At 63.9% G+C, this 19,833-nt stretch overlaps 2 protein-coding genes across 2 annotated transcripts in view; both read left to right on the top strand.

The window, feature by feature from the left end:
- Window positions 1–628: 628 nt before the first annotated feature.
- On the top strand, window positions 629–6,707 carry SPIB (Spi-B transcription factor). The gene is made up of 6 exons (XM_050928194.1): window positions 629–688; window positions 1,697–1,724; window positions 2,376–2,463; window positions 3,023–3,219; window positions 3,605–3,764; window positions 5,922–6,707. Exons 1-6 carry the CDS (start codon window positions 666–668, stop codon window positions 6,227–6,229), a joined length of 804 nt encoding a protein of 267 aa, XP_050784151.1. The 5' UTR covers window positions 629–665; the 3' UTR covers window positions 6,230–6,707.
- A 1,759-nt stretch (window positions 6,708–8,466) lies between these two features.
- The window catches only part of MYBPC2 (myosin binding protein C2), a 48,160-nt gene continuing 36,793 nt past the window's right edge, over window positions 8,467–19,833 (top strand). The window contains exons 1-2 of the mRNA XM_050928177.1: window positions 8,467–8,563; window positions 12,828–12,902. Coding sequence (XP_050784134.1) covers window positions 8,542–8,563; window positions 12,828–12,902 — 97 coding nt within the window. The 5' untranslated portion in view covers window positions 8,467–8,541. The remainder of the gene's footprint in view (window positions 8,564–12,827; window positions 12,903–19,833) is intronic.

Raw genomic sequence — 19,833 nt, 5'->3', positions numbered from 1 at the left:
CCAGCGCTGGGATGCGACCCCCCCCCCCCCCGCTCTGCAGTGGGGCGTGGGGGCTGGTTACATAGCCATTTGGGACAGGAAGTGAAGGAGAATCCCACATCCTGGTGTCACCCCACCCCCAGTCCCCAGAGCTGGAAGTGGGGTTGTGAACCCCCCAAGTCCTGCAAGGGGGGGCCAGGCCAGTCTTGGGGGCAGCGTGACCTGCGCGGATCCCGCCCTAGCCCCATGGGCTGGAGTTTCCTCTTCCTGCACTCCGGGATGGGTAGGAATCGGGGGGGCCCTGGTGAACAGCCTCCTGCCTGAGGGGCCAGGATTGTGGGGTGTCGGGTGGGGGGCACGGGCCAGCAGCAGGGAACTGGGCTGCCCCTCTGCATGGACCCCCTCCAGGCTTTGCCCCCCCATCCCATGGCCATGGGGGGAGGAACTGGTCCCATTCCCATGCCCTCCCCCTCACATCGGTCCGTGTCTCTTTCCTGGCACAAGTGTCTGATTGTGCAAGGCTCAGCCCCGCCCCCGGGGGATTTCTACAGTGAGCTCACCCCCCCCCCGTCGGCCACCCCCCCCTCTGTGCCGAATAAAACTGAGTCGCAGCTGCTGGCCAGAGCAGAGACGCCCTGATCCCCCCCCCAGGCGCGCACAGATCCCCCCCACCCCCAGCCCCGAGGATGCTCGCATTTGAATCAGCACAGTAAGTGTGTGTGGGGGGGGCAGAGCGGGGCACGGGGTGTCTCCACCCTAGGGGGCACCAGCTCCCATCCACCCCTAGGGCAGGGACTGGCTGGCTCAGAGGGGCAGGGAATGGGGCACAGGGTCTGTCCCCTCTGGGGGGCACCAGCTCCCATCCACCCCCAGGGCAGGGACTGGCTGGCTCAGAGGGGCAGGGAATGGGGCACAGGGTCTGTCCCCTCTGGGGGGCACCAGCTCCCATCCACCCCCAGCGCAGGGACTGGCTGGCTCAGGGGGGCAGGGAATGGGGCCTGTCCCCTCTGGGGGGCGCCGGATCCCCTCCGGAGGGTGGGGGGACGGGTGTGATATTTGGGGGGTGCCACCTGGCCCTCACCCCGACAGGACGGAGGTGTCTGGCTGGGTGGGGGGCAGCTGCCAGGCAGGGATAGGGGGCATAGGGGGGTGCATCCCTCCCCACAGGGCAAGTCAATGGGGCTGGCCTCTCTCCCCCCCACCCCCAGTGTCCTGACCCCAAAGACAGGTCAGCCCCTCCCTGGCCTGCAGCTGAAGTGTGTGTGGGGGTGAATCAGAGGAGGGAGAGTGGGGGGCACTGCTGGGGGGTATCTATGCAGAAAGGTTTTTGGGGGGTCTTTTCCCATGCACCAAAGCGTGTGCCCCCCCAGCAGAGTGGCAGGTGCCCCTCCTTCACTCTCTCTCTCTCACCCATGCAAATTCGGGGGGGGGGGGGATTTGAATATTTCCTCTCTCTGGGGAAAGTGGAACAGAGACGACTCATTTGCATGTGAAGGGGGGGGCTCCACCTGCCAGCTGCCCCCCCTCCCCGCCAGGCTGCTGCCCCCGCCCGGGCCAGTGTCAGCAGCTGCTCTGCCCCCTGGCTGGGCTCGGGGCTGTTCCCATCTGCTGGGGGTGGGGGGAAGGCTGGGCTGGACCCCTATGGGGCTGGGGGGGGCTGGATTCAGTGCCACCCTCACCCCCCACTTTAACCTATGCCTGCCCCCTGTCCCCGCAGGTTCGATGGGTCCCACTATGGCTACACGGTAAGACCCCTGCACCCCCTAATTGTCTGTCTCTGTCCTCCTCTGCCCCACAGCTCGGCCCCCCCTCCCCAGCTCCCTTCACCCCTCATTTACATAAAACCCAGACACCCTCCCCCCCACTACCCCATCCCCTTAGACATCGTCTGTGGTGCAAACCCCTCCCCTCCGGACTCCTGGGTTCTGTCTGGCCTGTGGGAGAGGACAGGGGTCCAGGCAGAGGGCGTGCTGGGAGCCAGGGCTCCTGGGTTCTCTCCCTGGCTCTGGGATGGGAGTGGGGCCTAGTGGATAGAGCAGGGGGGAGCTGAGAGCCAGGAGTCCTGGGTTCTCTCCCTGGCTCTGGGATGGGAGTGGGACCTAGTGGATAGAGCAGGGGGGGCTGAGACCCAGGAGTCCTGGGTTCTCTCCCTGGCTCTGGGAGGGGAGTGGGGCCTAGTGGATAGAGCAGGGGGAGCTGAGAGCCAGGAGTCCTGGGTTCTGGGAGCGGTGTGGGGTCTAGTGGTTAGAGCAGGGGGGGCTGAGAGCCAGGACTCCTGGGTTCTCTCCCCGGCTCTGGGAGGGGAGTGGGACCTAGTGGGTCGGGGTTGGGGCTGGGTGTGGGTCCTGATACTCGGAGGGGGGGTCGGTTGCTCTCACTCTGTGCCCCCTCCCCAGTACCCCGAAGGCAGCTTGTATGACCTGGATTCCTGCAAACAGACCCCCAGCTTCCCCCACTACCTGATCGACGCCGAGGGCCCCACAGGTGAGACCCCCCCCATCTCCCACCTGCTCACTCTGCCCCTTGGGGTGCTACGCATTTCCCCCAGCGCGTCACAGCGCCTCCTGGCGGGGAGGGGGCAGGGCCTCAGGGATTCCCCCGTGACGTCACGGCTCCCCCCAGGAGGGGAGGGGAAGGGGCGGGTCCACGCATCATGCAAATTACCTGGCTCGGAGATTTGCGTATTTCCAGCCCCGCAGGCCCGAGGGGCACAAAGGGCCTTTCTCTGGGCTTCCTGCCCCCCCGCAGCCCCCACACCTGGGCACCGGACGCCTGGGTTGTCTCCCCTGCTCTGGGAGGGGAGTGGGGTCTAGTGGGTAGAGCAGGGGGGCTGGGAGCCAGGACTCCGGGGTTCTCCCCCCAGCTCTGGGAGGGGAGTGGGGTCTAGTGGTTAGAGCAGGAGGGGCTGGAGCCAGGAATCCTGGGTTCTCTCCCTAGCTCTGAAGGGGAGTGGGGTCTAGTGGTTGGAGCAGGAGGGGCTGGAGCCAGGAACCCTGGGTTCTCTCCCTTTCTCATGCTGCCCCCCACCTCCCTTGCTTGGCAGATCCTGTTGTGAACTGGCTGGAGCTCCAGGATCTTGGCTACGAGGCCTTCGATTCGGGGCAGCTGGCCCCACTGCAGAACGTCCAGGTCTCCTACACACATGGCCTCTACCCGCAGCTCTCGCTGGAGGCCGTCTACAGCCTGGAGGGGGCACCACCGGGGCAGAGCCACCTCCCAGCGGACAATTACGGCGCCCAGGTGACGGGCACTGCCTGGGGCGGGGGGGCTGGGATCCAGGACTCCTGGGTTCTCTCCCTGGCTCTGGGCGAGGAGTGAAGTCTAATGGTTAGAGCAGGGGAGTGGGAGCCAGGACTCCTGGGTTCTCTCTCCGGCTGTGGGAAGGGAGTGGGGTCTAGTGATTAGAGCGGGGTATGGGGGGGGTGTCCTCTGGGTGGCAGATTTGTGTGCCTTATGTGAAGGGCTTCATTGAAGAGGTCCCGGCTGGGGGAAGTGTGTGTGGGGGGGCTGGGATTGGGGGCAGGGAAGGGGGGGCTGGGATGGGGGGCAGGGAAGGTTTTCTCTGGGCTGCCCCAGGCACGTTCCCTGTGCTGGACCCATTAACCCCTTCTCGTGCTCCCTGCAGCCCTGTGCCCCCTACGGGGCCTGCCCCCCGTCCGGTGCCCTGGCCAGCCCCCCGGTCTCCGAGGATGAGGAGTTCCCCCTGGAGAGCCCGGCCCTGGAGGTGTCCGACAGCGACTCAGACGAGAACCTCTCGGCAGAGGGGTCACCTGGCTACGAGGCGGGTAGGTGCCAGCTGGGCGGGTTCCCCGTGTGCCCAGCTCCCGGCCCGTGGGGGAATGGCCAGGACCCTGTCACCCCCCATGTCTCACCTGGTACGCGGAGGTGACCCCCATCCTCCGCCCTCATCCTGCCCAGTACACGGAGATGACCCCCCGCTCACCCCCCCATGTCTCACGTGGTACACAGAGGTGACCCCCACCATCCCCCCCACACACACATCCCACCTGGTACGCGGAGGTGACCCCCATCATCCCCCCCCACACACACGCATCCCGCCCGGTACGCGGAGGGGACCTCCATCATCCCCCCCCCAACACACACACACCCCGCCTGGTACGCAGAGGTGACCCCCATCATCCCCCCCCAACACACACACACCCCGCCTGGTACGCAGAGGTGACCCCCATCATCCTCCCCCCCCCCCCAACACACACACACCCCGCCAGATACGCGGAGGTGACCCCCATCATTCCCCCCCACACACACACGGATCCCGCCTGGTATGCGGAGGTGACTCCCATCATCCCCCCACATGCGCACACACACCCCGCCCGGTACGCGGAGGTGACCCCCATCATCCCCCCCCAACACACACACACCCCGCCTGGTACGCAGAGGTGACCCCCATCGTCCTCCCTCCCCCAACACACACACATCCCGCCCGGTACACGGAGGTGACCCCCATCATCGCCCTCCAGTCCACACACACATCCCGCCCCGTACATGGAGATGACCCCCATCATCCCCTCCCCCCTCACACACATCCCGCCCGGTACACAGAGGTGACCCTATTGTCCCCTCCCGGCCACATCATCCCCGGTACATGTATGTGACCCCCATCCCCCCTGCCCCTGCCCCGCATCCTGCCTGATATGTGGATGTGACCCCATCCTCCCCGCCCCCACCTCATCCCACCCAGCACATGGACACAGCCCCTCAGCCTGTAGACACGACCCCGTCCCCCCCACCCCCAGCATGTGGACATGACCTCGTCTGCCCCCCACAGCCCGTGGGCATGTCCCTGCCCCACCTCTCCCGGCCCCTAGACATGTGTCCCCCCCCCCAGCCTCTCCAGCACATAAACACGACCCCGTCCCCCCCGCCTCCAGCACATGGACATGAACTCGTCTGCCCCCCACAGCCCATGGGCATGTTCCTGTCCCACCTCTCCTGGCCCCTAGACATGTGTCCCCCACCAACTTCCCCCAGCATGTAGACACGAGCCCATCCATCCCTCCTGGCCCGTAGAAACATCCCGGTCCCCCAGCCCTTGGGCACATCCCCGTCCCCCTGCCCCCAGCCCTTGGGCACGTCCCGGTCCCCCAGCCCTTGGGCACGTCCCGTCCCCCTCCCCCAGCACCTGGGCACGTCCCCGCCCCCCCTGCTCCCCTTCCTGTGGGCATGTCTCCCCATCCTGTCCCCCTATCCTGTGGGCACGTCCCCACCCCCCCCGCTCCTCTTCCTGTGGGCATGTCCCCCCACCTGTGGGCACATCCCCCCACTCCCTCGCCTGTGGGCACGTCCCCGTCCCGTCCCCCCCCGCCTGTGGGCACGTCCCCGTCCCGTCCCCCCCCGCCTGTGGGCACGTCCCCGTCCCGTCCCCCCATCCTGTGGGCACGTCCCCGTCCCCCCGCCTATGGGCACGTCCCCGTCCCGTCCCCCCGCCTGTGGGCACGTCCCCGTCCCGTCCCCCCGCCTGTGGGCACGTCCCCCCGCTCCCCAGCCTGTGGGCACATCCCCGTCCCGTCCCCCCGCCTGTGGGCACGTCCCCCCGCTCCCCAGCCTGTGGGCACATCCCCGTCCCGTCCCCCCGCCTGTGGGCACATCTCCGTCCCGCCCCCCCGCCTGTGGGCACGTCCCCGTCCCGCCCCCCAGTCTGTGGGCACGTCCCCGTCCCGTCCCCCCCGCCTGTGGGCACGTCCCCGTCCCGTCCCCCCGCCTGTGGGCACGTCCCCCCACTTCCCATCCTGTGGGCACGTCCCCGTCCCGTCCCCCCGCCTGTGGGCATGTCCCCCTGTCCCCCCGCCTGTGGGCATGTCCCCGTCCCGTCCCCCCGCCTGTGGGCACGTCCCCCCGCTCCCCCACCTGTGGGCACGTCCCCCTGCCCCCCGTGGCCGCGGCCCCACCCCAGCCCCTCCTTGACGCCGTGGCCCCCGCAGGCTCCCGGCGGAAGCTGCGGCTCTACCAGTTCCTGCTGGACCTGCTGCGGCGCGGCGCCATGCGGGAGTGCGTGTGGTGGGTGGAGCGCGAGGCCGGCGTCTTCCAGTTCTCCTCCAAGCACAAGGAGCTGCTGGCCCATCGCTGGGGGCAGCAGAAGGGGAACCGCAAGGCCATGACCTACCAGAAGATGGCCCGGGCCCTGCGCAACTACGGCAAGACGGGCGAGATCCGCAAGGTCAAGAAAAAGTTAACCTACCAGTTCGGCCAGGCCCTGCTGGGGCAGCCGGGCACCAACACCCCCTCGTAGGGCCCCGGGCGGCGGGACTGGACAGTGCACTGAGCTGCCCTGGGGGGGGCGCTGGGAACGGACCGCCCCCCCACCCCCAAAGCTGCCCCACAGAGCTCTCCCCAGGAGCCAGGACACCTGGGTTCCATCTCCGGCTCCGGGAGGGGAGTGGGGGCTAGTGGTTAGAGCAGGGGGGGCTGGGATCCAGGACACCTGGGTTCTCTCCCTGGCTCTGGGAGGGGAGTGGGGCCTAATGGATTAGCGTGGGGGCTGGGAGGCAGGACTCCTGGGTTCTCTCCCTGTCTCTGGCCAGAGCTCATTTTAAATTCTCTCTGCGGGGATTCGGCCCCTGGGGGGGTGAATACAGAGAGTCGGGTGTATATTTAATATTCCGCACGGGCACCTCAGAGTTTGTATAAAATCAGGTCTTTTTTTTTATTTTAAGCAATCGAGTCTGTATAATTTTGTAAATTCCTAATAAAATCTTGTGAAAAATAGACTTGTTCTCCTGCAATTGTATATTTAGAATTCCTAGGTGGGGAAGGGGGGGTTAGTGTGTTCGAGAAGGTGGGGGCTCGGAGCCAGGACTCCTGGGTTCTCTCCCCGGCTCTGGGAGGGGAGTGGGGTCTGGGGGACACGACCGCTGGGGCATGGCTGGGAAAGGAAAAGACGGTTGCTGTTCCCTGTGGGGCTGGGCTGGGTGCATATGGTGGCAGGATTAACAGCCTTGCTCCTGGACCCCCACAGGGAGGGCGTGGGGAAGCTCTGGGGTCCCTTCTTGCCCCTCCCAGCGGAGCCCCCAGCTCCCCAAGGAGTGAGGATCCTGCTGTGATGCTCTGCCCCCCCCTCCCAGGGACCCTGACCTGGAGCACCCCCCCGCCCCCACCCACGGCCCTAAGCTGCAGGAGACCTCCAAGGTCTGATCCCCAGCAGGGACTGACTAGTGCCCGCCCCATCTCCTGTCGGTCCACAGGGGGCGGTCCAGCCCTTGGTGGACACCACCCCCCATTCCCTCCCGCACCCAGGGGGGCTCATCTGAATCCCTGGGATGGGGAAGGGACCCCTGGGCGAGTGCTGAGACATGGCCGCTCTGGGGTGGGGCGCAGGGGCTGAGTGTACAGGGACCACTTGCCCGGTACTGAGCCGTGGCTCGCTCTGGGGCGGGGCGCGGGGACTGGGTATGGGGGACCCCTCGCCTGGCACTGGGGTGCGGCTAGCTCTGGGGTGGGGTTTGGGGGCTGGGTGTACGGGGACCCCTTGCCCGGTGCTGAGCCGTGGCTCGCTCTGGGGTGGGGCGCGGGGGCTGGGTATGGGGGACCCCTCGCCTGGCGCTGGGATGCGGCTGGCTCTGGGGTGGGGCGCGGAGGCTGAGTATGGGGAACTCCTCACCTGGCGCTGGGGTGCGGCTGGCTCTGGGGCGGGGTGTGGGGGCTGGGTGTACGGGGACCCCTTGCCCGGTGCTAGGATGCGGCTGGCTCTGGGGTGGGGTGCAGGGGCTGGGTGTACAGGGACCCCTTGCCCGGTGCTGGGATGCGGCTGGCTCTGGGGTGGGGCACGGGGACTGGGTGTATGGGGACCCTTGCCCGGTGCTGAGCCGCGGCTGGCTCTGGGGTGGGGCGCGGGGGCTGGGTACACAAGGACCCCCCCCGCCCTGCGGCATGCGGCGTATCCTGGCCCCCAGCCCGGGGATTAGGCAGCAGATGGCCGAGGTGCCTTGGAATTACCAGCTCGCGGGCCTGGCCTGGGCCCTTGATCCCGGCGCTGACGGATGAAGGGACGTGGCGCTCGGCTCGGGTTTCACGGGCTTCAGCGCCTGGAGCGGGGAGGGGGGCGCCCAGGGGATGGTCGGACCCCAGCCCGCCCCCCTGGGTACTGCAACCTGGGGCCGGGTAGGAGCCGGCGCCCCCTAGAGGGGACACGCCCCTGCCCCATTCCCTGCCCCCTTGAGCCAGCCAGTCCCTGCCCTGGGGCCCAGGTGGGAGCTGGCGCCCCCCAGTGGGGACAGACCCTGGACCCCATTCCCTCCCCCCTAGCATGGTGACTTGGAGGTGGGGGTGTATCTGGCGTGTTCTAGTCCTGCCCCCCCCCGATCACCCCACGTCCCTGCCGCCCCCAGGCTCCATCCCCCTACCCGGCTGTTTCTCCCAAGGCCAAGCCTGGATTTAAAGCAGTTGATGGCAGGGATCAGGAATTTGGCCGGGGGCCTGGGGTCAGGTGACAGCTCCTTGGCTGCCCCCCCCATCCCAGAGGGGCCCCCCCTGCTTTAAAGGCCCCTGGCCGGGCGCTCCCTGGGGAGACGGCGTCACCCGGGCCACGCAGACAGGGCTGCAGCCATGCCTGAGCCTAAGCAAGCCGGTAAGCTGCCCGTGTGCCCCCCACAACCCACACAGCGGGGTGTTGGGGGCACTGACCCTGAATACACAGGATGTGGGGGTTGACACCCCATTAGGGTAGCCTGTCTCCAGACTCTGAGGGGGATGGTGCCAGGGCTGGGGGTGTGTGTGACAGGACAGGGACCCCCCTTGGCAGCTCAAGTTTTGGGGGTGCAGCCAGGAGGAGATAGGGGGAGCACGCTGGTTGTGGGGGAGGGGCTGCCAGCTGCTTCAGCCCCGGCCTCGCCCAGCGGGTGGAAGGTGGGGGGGGAGCGCTGTGGGGAGCCGGGGGGGCAGGCTGCTGCGTGAATTCCTGCACCCCCCCCCGAAATGCTCCACTTTGTCTGTGTCCCCAGAGCTGCCCTCATCGGGGCGGGGGCACGAGGTACCCAGAGACCCCTCCACACCCCACTGGGGGGTATCGGGGACATTGCCCCCCCAGGCTGGACTGTTGGGGTGGGCTTAGCTCAGAGGGTTTGTGTTGGGGTGTCAGTGTCTCTGTTGGGGGGGGCTCTCACAGCCTGGGAGGGCTCTGTGCCGAACAGCTGGTGTGTTGGGGGTAGCCAAACAGCTGGGGGGGCAGGCTGGGCTGTGTTGTCTGTGTGCCCTGCGCTGGGGCTGGGGATAGTGGGATGTGTGTGTGTGTGTCCATCACACAGGGCCGTGTGTGCCGAGCCTGGAGGAGTGTGTGTGTGTGGGGGGGGGGCGCGTGTCCCTCACACATGTCTGGCAGTCTGTGTGTGTGTGTGTGGAGGGGTGCGTGTCCCTCACACGTGCCTGGCAGTGTGTGTGTGTGTGTGTGTGTGTGTGTGTGTGGAGGGGTGCGTGTCCCTCACACGTGCCTGGCAGTGTGTGTGTGTGGAGGGGTGCGTGTCCCTCAGACATGCCTGGCAGTGTGTGTGTGTGTGTATTGGGGTGGGTGTCTCGCACACATGCCTGGCGGGGTGTAGGGGGCTGTGGCTACCTGTCCCCACGGCCCGGCCTGGCCAGGTATCCGGCTGGGCCTGGGGCTCTGTCTCTGGCCCAGGCACTGGGTCGGGGTGTGTGTGTGTTTCTCTGCCCCCACCAGGCGATGGTGGGGGGAGGGATTTCAGAGCTTAGCACCTGTCCCCCCTCACCGGGGGGGGGGAGCTGAGGGGCCGCCCGCCGATGTGCTGAGCCCTGATGCTTTTCCTCCAGGCCGGGGTCCGGTTACTCCTCCGGCGTGGGCAGGGGGGCGTCCCAAGACAGCGACTAATTATAACCCCTCCACCCCCCCCCTTCAGTGCATCCCACTCGCTCCCTGCCCCTACTAGGGCACGGTGCCCCCCAGCTGCAACGTGAGACAGGGCTGGGAAAAGCCAAACGCTTGGGGGGGGGGCCCAAGTGCCGGGTGCTAAATCAAATCCTGCTGCCCGTCTGCCCCCCCAGCGCTGGGGAGAAGAGACCCACCAGGATCCAGCCCTTCCCACTGTGATCCCGGGGGGTGGGGCGCTGCACAGATCGATCCCCCACCCCCAAGTTCAGGGCCCTTGTCACAGCCAGCGGGAGACTCGGCGGGAGACCCAGCCCCTGCCCTGATGTGCTCCCGGTTGAGGAAGATTTTTAAATGGGGGAAACTGAGCCAGGAAGTGGCAAAGCGACTTGCCCGGGCTGTGTGGGGCAGAGCTGGGAATGAACCCAGGAGTCCGGGTCTAGTGTCTGACCTGAAGGAAGTGAGAAAGGTGGAGAGGGCAGGGGGTGGGGGGTCAAGTCCTGCGAAAGGCCAGAAACTCACAGGGAAGGATGGATGGATACAGGGCATTGATAGAGTGGAGATGCAGCCACCTCTGGGGTGGGGCACGGGGGCTGGGTACACAGGGACTGAGTGATGAGATGTGGCCCCTCTGGGGTGGGGCAGGGGCTGTGTATACCCGGCCCAGAGAGGCGGCCCCTCTGCAGCGGGAGAGCTGTTTAAAAAGGGCCCCAACGATGCAGCCACCTCTGGGGTGGCGCGGGGTTGGAAGGCGGCCCAGGGCGCTGTGAAGTGGGGCAGGGGGCTCCCCTCGCCCCCCAGGCCTGCTGCCCGTCTCCCCGCAGCGCTGAGTGGCAGCTCCCGCTGGGCTGGCTCCCAGGGACGACAGCTGGGCCCAGCTATTCCTGCTCGGAGCGGGCCGGCCAGGGCTATATTAGGGGGTCGCGGAGGTAGTCAGAGGCTCTGCTTTATCGGGAGCAGCTGGAATGCCGGAGGGAGTCAGCGCACGGGAGGGCTGGCAGAGCTGTGGGGGGCCAGGTGCTGCTCCCCCCGCCCGGCCTCCTGGCCCTACATAGCAGGTAATTGCTGCCCCTGTCGCTCAGATTAGCACCCCCGGGAGACGTGTTCGCACCTCGGGGCAGGGGAGCCGGACAGCTGCCCCGGGGCGCGGGGGGGGGCATATCCTGCCAGTGACGAGGTGGGTGGGGGAGGGAGCAGCAGTGAGGAGGGGGCTGGTGTCCCAGCGTGTGTGGGGTGTGACCATGTTATAAGACAGAGGGGCTGGGGGGCGGTGGTGGTGGATGGGGATAGATGGAGGGATGGGTAGAGGGGTGGATGGATGGAGGAATGGAAAGAGGGAGGGAGGGGTGGATGGATGGATGGATGGAGGGACTGGCTGGAGGGAGGCATAGAGGGATGAAGGGATGGATAGAGGGATGTGGATGGAAGGATGGAGAGGTGTGGATGGAGAGATGGGTAGGGGGTGGATGGATGGAGGGGTGTGGATGGAGGAATGGAAAGAGGGAGGGAGGGATGGATGGATGGAGGGACTGGCTGGAGGGAGGCATAGAGGGATGAAGGGATGGATGGAGGGGTGGATGGAAGGATGGAGAGGTGTGGATGGAGAGATGGGTAGGGGGTGGATGGATGGAGGGGTGTGGATGGAAGGATGGAAAGAGGGAGGGAGGAGTGGATGGAGGGACTGGCTGGAGGGATGGATAGAGGGATGTGGATAGATGGAGGGGTGGATGGAAGGATGGAGAGGTGCGGCTGGAAGGGATGGAGGGATGTGGAGGGATGGATGGAAGGGTGGATAGATGGAGAGGGGTGGAGGGATGAATAGAGGTGTGGATGGAGAGGTGTGTCTGTGCCCGACATCCACAGGCTCAGGGCTACAGCCCAGCTTTGGCCCAGCCCTGGGTGGCATCATCAGTGCCAGACCCCTGGGGGGTCCCACTTTGCCTGCAGGGCCATGGAGCCCCCTCTGCTGCCCCCAGGAGCTCTGCCCGGCTGATCCGCCCGAGCCAGCCCCCTGGGAAAGCCTGGTTCTGTCTGCGGGGCCCCCAGCCGGAGTTTGCAGGGCCCCAGACCACCCGCTGTCCTGGGAAGCCCATCAGCCTCGCCCCAAAGCCAGGTCTTAGCTCCTTAGCTATCTCCCAACTGAGCTGCACCGCAGGCCACGGAGCCCCCCAAGTCTCCCTTCCCCCACCAGCATTTGTGTGAATTAAAGGCCATTCTGGTGGTTGTAACCCCAACCCGTCCTCTTTGCTGCCCCCCTCTCCAGTCGGTGCGTCCTCTGCAAACCTCACCTCCAGCTCGTTAATAAAGCAATAACTAGCGAGGGCCCCAGAGCCGAGCCCCCGGGGGGGTGGGGGTCGCCGCTCGAAACGGCTCCGCTCACCGAGGGGCAGGCTGGGATCCAGATCACCCCTGTCCCCTGGGGGGGGGGAGTCGCCGCTCGAAACGGCTCCGCTCGCCAAGGGGCAGGCTGGGCGCCCGATCACCCCGTCCCCCGGGGGGGTCACCACTTGAAACAGCTCTGCTCGCCGAAGGGCAGGCTGGGATCTCGATCACGCCCACCGGAGAAAGTAAAGTTTATGCTGGGAACACAGATCCCTTTACCAGCCAGTGCCGCAGCCCTGGCCAAAGACAGCAGCTGGCCCGGCTACGAGCCAACCCGGCCCGGCCGGACTAATAGTTTGACAGAGTCCCAAAGAGCCATTCTGGGCTTGCCGGCGGGGTAACCGGACTAGCCCGGCCCCCTTTTGGCTCTCCCTTAGCAGACCTCCGCCCCGGTGGAATCGCCCTGGGTTTGGGAAAGATTAACAGCCGAGCTCCTCGGCCGGTTCTTTCGCAACTCTTGGGCGCCAGGCACCGGGCCCGGTGCTGGGAACGGGTTTGAGCAGAGCCCCGGGGCTCCAGGCCAGTTGGGACAATCCAGCCAGACTCCCGGCTAGCCCAGGTCATTCGGCCTCCCCTTGCGTTGACTCCAGCCAGCCCGTTTGACCTTCTTTTTCCGCGTCTCTGCCACCAGCTGCCGAAAAGAAAGAGAAGAAGAAAGAGGAGAAAAAGAAAGAGGAGGTGAAAGAGGCCCCAGAACCCCCCAAAGGTCAGAGCTGGGGACAGGCTAGGGGGGATCCTGGGGGGGGGTGACGCTTCCCGCCCCGCTCTCAGGGCGCTTTGTGGTGAAAATGTTGATTTGGGGGAGAGGCGAGATCCCAGCGGGGGCGCGGGGAAGGGTGGGAAACCGAAGGGCGAGGCCCACAATATAAAACCAGGACCCAAACCTCGACCCACTTAACTTGCTGATTCGGCTGCGTCAAAAGAATCCGTCCAGGGCCCGGCTGTGACCCCTTTTCCCACCCACCCAAACCGCACCTCCGGCGTGTCGGCTAGAAGCACCCTGGGCATTTTGTTGCAGGGCCGGAGATCTCAGCCCCACTCATAGACCAGGCGCCTGTCACAGAGTGTGGGGGAGTCGGCGCCCTGCACCCCCCACTTCCTGCGATGCACCGGGACTCTCAGCCGCCATAACACAGAAGGTTTATTAGCCCAAAACAGAGCTTGTGGGTACAGGAAACAGGACCCCTCAGTCAGGTCCCTCTTGGGGACGTGGGAACCCAGACCCCGGTTCTGGGCTTCCCCCCATATCCCCAGCCAGACCCAAACTGAAACCCCTTCCCGCTGTCTCCCCCAGCCACACCCCTGGCCCCTTCTCCAGCCTTTGTCCAGTTTCCTGGGCAGAAGGTGTCACCTGGCCCCAGCCCCCTCCTGGGCTCAGGTTAGACAGGGAAACCGCTACTCTTTACCTGCCGGCTGTCAGGTATCATCCCGCAGTGAAGTCACCCCTGTGTTTCCCATCCCCACCTAGTACTGGTGCAGCACCCGGGGAAACTGAGGCACACCCCGTGTTAGCAGAAAACAATAAACTAGTGAATCTCCGCTGCACCATTCCCAGGTTAATGCTCCCTACTCCGGCACATCTCTGCCCCCTTCGAGACTGAACTGAGCTGGGTTCCAGCCAGAGGGGCCAGAGGACAGAAGAGAGGAGAGGAGGCACCAGTCGCTGGGGTCTCCATTCTCCAGGCCATCGGCCGGGGTCCCAAGTTCCCTCTCCGGTCCTCTGTACCCACAAACTCCCTCTCCCCTCCCCTCGTTAATCCCATAGCACCCAGGGAAACTGAGTCCCACCCCCTATGCATGCAAATCATTGGAAACCCAAGAAAATCCCCCATAGGAAACCAGGAAAAACAAGAAACGCCTCCAGTTCGTCACAGGATGCCTCTCCCCCTTTTCATCAGCCTGCATTGACATCGCTCCCGGCCCCGCATCTGAGGCGTCGGTGAACATCGCGGGCTTGTCAAAGTCTGTGGTTACGAGAACTGGGCCACTGACCAGAGCCTCCCTCAGTGCACGGGGAGCCCTCTGGCACGGCTCGGTCCAGACCACCTTGTCTGGCTTCCCCTCCTTGCACAGCTCAGTGAGGGGGGCGGCTATGGATTAAAGTGGGGCACGGATCTTCGCTAGTACCCCGCCAGCCCGATAAACGCCTGGACCTGCTTCTTGGTTTGGGGAGCGGGCCAGTCTCTGATCACCTCCACCTTGGCTGGTTCCGGCTTTAGGCAGCCGCTCCCCACCCGCTGACCCAGGTAAGACACTCCGGCCACCCCCACCTTGCACTTCTCAGCTTTTATGGTCAGCCCGGCCTCTCGGAGTTGGTCCAGCACTCGTTTAACCCGGGACACGTGGTCCTCCCAGGTCTGGCTGAAGACACAGATGTCGTCAATATACGCCACGGCAAAACTCTCCATCCCCCTCAGCAGCTGATCCCTCCGGCGCTGGAAGGTAGCAGGTCCCCATTGAGGGCCAGGAACTCGAGCCCCAGAGGGGTGATAAAGGCCGATTTCAGCCTGGCATCTGCGTCCAGCGGCACTTGCCAGTAGCCCTTGGTAAGATCCATAGTGGTGAGGTACCGAGCGCCTCCCAGCTTGTCTAGCAGCTCGTCAGGCCTGGGCATGGGGTAGGCATCAGACACGGTGATGGCATTGAGCTTCCGATAGTCCCCACAGAACCGGATCGACTCGTCCTTCTTGGGGACCAGCACCACCAGCGAGGCCCAAGGGCTGGCGGACGGCTGGATCACCCCCAAAGCCAGCATATCCCTGACCTCCCTTTCTAGGTCCTGAGCAGTTTTCCCTGTGCCACGGAAAGGGGAGCATCTTATGGGCGGGTGCGATCCAGTCTTCACCCGCTGGACAGTCAGATTAGAGAGTCCAGGCTGGTTGGAAAACAGCTGTCGGTACAGATGCAGCACCCCTCTGATCTCAGCGTGCTGGGCAGGGCTCAGGCAATCCGAGAGGGGAATTGTTTCCAGGGGGGAGCCAGCTCCTGTCTCCGGGAATAGATCTACTAAAGGGTCATCAAGCATCAAGCCCCCCAGAGGAGCTGGCCTGGGATACTCCTCCCTCCTGAGCAGTTGGGAAGCTGCCAGATCCCCTGCCTGGGGAGCCGGCTCCTCGTCCCTAGCCCGGTTAACCCGCTGTGGGTTGGGTCTGCTCAGTCTGTCCGGGAGCCTGGGGCACTGGGTCCGGATGTGGCCCCTCTGCCCACAATGATAACAAGTCATGTCCCGTGGGTCCCCTCGAGCCGGGTGGATGGGCCTGACGCTGGATGTTCCCCTTGGGAGGGGGTTCTCCATATTCCCCCATTGGGAGGTCCCAGGATGACTCTCCCTCTGCATCATGGTGGGCCTGTTCCTTTGGAACGCCTCCCCGCCACCCCGACCGGCTCTTCACAAACTCATCGGCCAGACGCCCTGCGTGTGGCGGGTTCTCTGGCTTTTGGTCCCTCAAGCACAGCCTCAGGTCGGGTGGCCACCGCTCAGACAGTTGCTCCCGTACCAGCAGTTTAACCAGGTCCTTCGTCTGGGCCCCATCTGCCCACTTGTGGGCGTATCCCTGCGTCCGGAGGGCCAGTTCCAGATATGTGACCTCGGGGGTTTTCCGCAGTCCCGGTTCGCCTCGGGCATCAGCCCCAACCCGCGGAGCAGGGCCGGTTTGAACAGTTCACGGTCCTCTGCCTCCGCCCCTTCCATTCGGCTGTACGTCCTCACGGCTTTGGGGGCCAGTGAGGGGGTGAGAAACCGGAGCCTGTCGGCAGGGTCAACCCTGTGCAGCTCGCAGGCCTGCTCAAAGGCCGTCAGGAATTCATCTACGTCCTGCCCTTCCTCCCACTGGGACAGGATGTGCTGAGCAAAGCTCCAGGCAGTCCTGGGTCCCCCCTCGCTCACCGCAGCGGGGGGCTCTCTGCTCCTCGGCCTCGCCAGCGCCAGCTCCTTCTCCTCGGCCTCGCCAGCGCCAGCTCCTTCTCCTCGGCCTCGCCAGCTCCAGCTCCTTCCCCTCATCCACCGGCTCTTTCGGTTTTAACTCCCTCTCCCATTCCAGCCGCCTCGGCTCCAGCGACGGGGAGCTTGGTCGTGAGGATCCCCTGCTGGCCGCGGGGGTCACGGTGCCCCTGGGGTTCACCTGGCTCCTTCCAGCCCCTCCCCTAGGCATAGGTCGGAGGGGCCCTGGGGTGCCCTTGGGATCAGTCCGACCCCTCCCAGCCGGGCTGCTTCCCTCCAGGAGCGATCCTCCTCCCCCAGCTCCCCCTTACGGCGCTGCTGAGACTTCTCCCCGCTGGACCCTCGCAGGCCTGGGCGCTCTCAGCTCCCCACGGTTTCCAGGAGGAACCCGACTGTGCCCCCCTTCTCCAGGTCACCACCTCTCCCCCAGGGTCAAGCCGCTGACTCCTCCGCCCCGGAACCGCTCGCCGGGGGGACCCTTCTCGCTGGGCACCCACCCCCAGGGGTTAAGCCTGGCTCCGCTCAGCCTGCAGCAGGCCTGGTCCTCGTCAACCCCCCGTTTTCCTGCTCCCCAGTGACTCGCTGCAGAACGCTTGGTCCACGGGGTGCAGTAGATCCCAGCTCTGCCACCAGTTGTCCCAGAGTGTGGGGGAGTCCGGGCCCTGCACCCCCCACTTCCTGCAATGGACCGGGACTTTCAGCCGGCCAGTAACACAGACGGTTTATTGGCCGACAGGAACAGCCCAAAACCCAGAGCTTGTGGGTACAGATCAGGCCCCTCAGTCAGGTCCCTCTTGGGGGGTGGGGACCCCAGATCCAGGTTCTGGGCCTCTCCCCGTCTCCCCAGCCGGCTCCAAATTGAAACTCCTCCAGCAGTTTTGCCCAGCCACACCCCCGGCCCCTCCTCCAGCCTTTGTCCAGTTTCCCGGGCAGGTGTCACCTGGCCCCAGCCCCCTCCTGGGCTCAGGTTAGACAGGGAAACTGCCACCCTTTCCGTGCTGTCGTCAGGTATCATCCCTCAGTTTCCCATGGGGAGGAGTTTCCCATGGGGAAACTGAGGCACATCCCGTGTTAGCAGAAAACAATAAACTAGTGAAACTCCCCTGCCCCACTCCCAGGTTAACATTCCCCACTGGGAATGTCCTTGATGTTTTCTTTGAATCCTGAGGGGGAAGTATTGACCTGGGAAGGTTGCAGGGGAGTTTTGCTGGGACAGGCTGCATTGGGGGATGGGAGACTTTCCTTGAGGGGTGATACCGGAGCACCATGAGAACCCAGGAAGGTGCGTTGGAGGCCAGGTGACACCTCTGCCCAGGAAATTGGACAAAGACTGGAGGAGGGGCCGGGGGGAGGCTGAAGGAGAAGGCTGGAGGGAGTTTCAGTTTGGAGCCGGCTGGGGAGACGGGGAGAGGCCCAGAACCTGGATCTGGGGTCCCTACTCCCCAAGAGGGAGCTGACTGAGGGGGTCCCGTGGTCTGTACCTGCAAGGCCTGTCTTGGACTGTGTTCCTGTCAGTTAAATAAACATTCTGTGTTACTAGCTGCCTGAGAGTTGTGGTGAAGCGCAGGTAGCTGGGGGTGCAGGGCCTTGTCTCCCCGACACTCCGTGACACCCCCTCTCCCCCCATCGTTACACGCGCAGGAGAAACACACACACACACTGTTTATGCAGAATGCTAAGAAAATCCCCCACTTCATCCCACTGGGGGCAGTGCCAAACACTGGGTTTGAGGGGTCTGGGATGGGGGCGGGGACTGGATACTAAAAGTCCTTGTTCTAGAACAAACCGGGATCGGTGAGAAGAGCTGAGAGTCGGTGGCGTGCTCCGTGCCGCCACCCGAGCTTTCTGCAGGCTGTCATCTGCTTCCTGCTCAGTCTGGAACTGTTCCCTTGAGGCTGGAGACACCAGTTCCTCCTCAGACTGTGGACTTGGGCTTGGTCCCTCTGGAAGCGATGTAGGTGACAGGGTTGTTTCCGTCGCTGGTGAGCCGCTCTCCGCTGGTGCACCAGGTGGTATTTCAGGCTCGGGCTGAGCCTCTTGGGTGTGGTTGTTTGCTGCTTCTGCCAGTTCAGGCTCGCTGGTGCCCTCTGGCGTTGGGGTTGAAGATGGATTTGCAAGCACTGGTGTCAGTGCTGGCACAGGTTCTGGTGCTGGTTGCTTTTCCAGTTCCTGGTCTGGGATTGGAGGCACTGTGGCTGTTTCCATTGTTGGCATGGGATCCGGGTCCACTACCTCTGTCTGGGTCTCTTGCAACACAGACGGGGCCTCAGTGGACGGCTCAGGAACAGGAATGGGTCTGGAAGCTTGCCTGGTTTGGCTGCGTGTAACCATTCCCACTCTCTTGGCCCGCTTCACCTGGTTGGCCAAGTCTTCCCCCAGTAGCATGGGGATGGAATAATTGTCATAGACTGCAAAAGTCCACATTCCTGACCAGCCTTTGTACTGGACAGGCAGTTCAGCTGTAGGCAAGTCTACAGCTTGTGACATGAAGGGGTAAATGGTCACTTGGGCCTTTGGGTTGATGAATTTGGGGTCGACGAAGGATTGGTGGATAGCTGACACTTGTGCCCCCGTGTCTCTCCACGCAGTAACCTTCTTTCCACCCACTCTCAAAATTTCCCTTTGCTCCAAGGGTATTTGAGAGGCATCTGGGCCTGGGGATCTTTGGTGTGATGGTGGTGTAATGACTTGCACTCGGTTGGGGTTCTTTGGGCAGTTGGCCTTGATATGTCCCAGTTCATTACACTTAAAGCATCTTCCAGCTGACTGGTCACTGGGTCGAGGTGGGTTACTGGGGACTGGTGAGGTGGAAGAATAGGGCATCTGTGGCTTTCCTTGGGTTGTAGGTGGGGTCTTTGGCTGCCCTCGGTTGTAGGGTTTATTGTCGGTGTGCCCTCTGGGGTATTCGTTCCCCTTGACAGTAGCTTTTTTCTTTTCTGCCACTTCCATCCATTTGGCTCCAATCTCCCCTGCCTCGATTACCGTTTTGGGTTTCCCATCTAGGATGTACCTCTCTATTTCCTCAAGAACACCATCCAAGAACTGCTCCATTTGGATCAGGAGATGCAGCTTGTCCAGATTGTTAACCTTTGTTTCTGATATCCAGGCTTCATAATTCTTTGCAATGTGGTAGGCGTGTCGGGGGAATGACACATCTGGTTTCCATTTTTGGTTTCTGAACCGCCGACGGGCATGTTCAGGTGTTATCCCCATTCTGTTTCTGGCCTTGGTTTGAAAAAGTTTATAATCATTCATTTTCTCCTTAGGCATTTCAGCCGCCACCTCTGCTAAGGGTCCACTGAGCAGTGGCCTCAATTCTACCATGTACTGGTCTTCAGAGATGCTGTACCCAAGGCAGGCCCTTTCAAAATTTTCTAAGAAGGCCTCAGTGTCATCACCTGCCTTGAAGGTGGGGAATTTCTTGGAATGTGGAACAACAACTGGCGAAGTGTTGTTAGGATTGGCTACGTTCTGTTGCTTAGCCTGTTCTAAAGCCAGGGCCTGCAGGTGGGTCTCCCTCTGGAGTTCCAGCTCCCTCCTGTGGGCAGCCTCTATGGCTGCTTGCTCTCTTTTGTAGATTTCCTCTAGGGCTGCTTGCTCTCTTTTGTAGATTTCCTCTAGGGCTGCTTGCTCTCTTTTGTAGGTTTCCTCTTTGATTTTTTTCTTCTCTTTCTCTCAGCTCCATCTCTTTTTGTTT

This window comes from Gopherus flavomarginatus, chromosome 18 (assembly GCF_025201925.1).
Source record: "Gopherus flavomarginatus isolate rGopFla2 chromosome 18, rGopFla2.mat.asm, whole genome shotgun sequence".
Taxonomy (NCBI): domain Eukaryota; kingdom Metazoa; phylum Chordata; order Testudines; family Testudinidae; genus Gopherus; species Gopherus flavomarginatus.
This window is presented reverse-complemented; position numbering and strand designations above follow the sequence as displayed.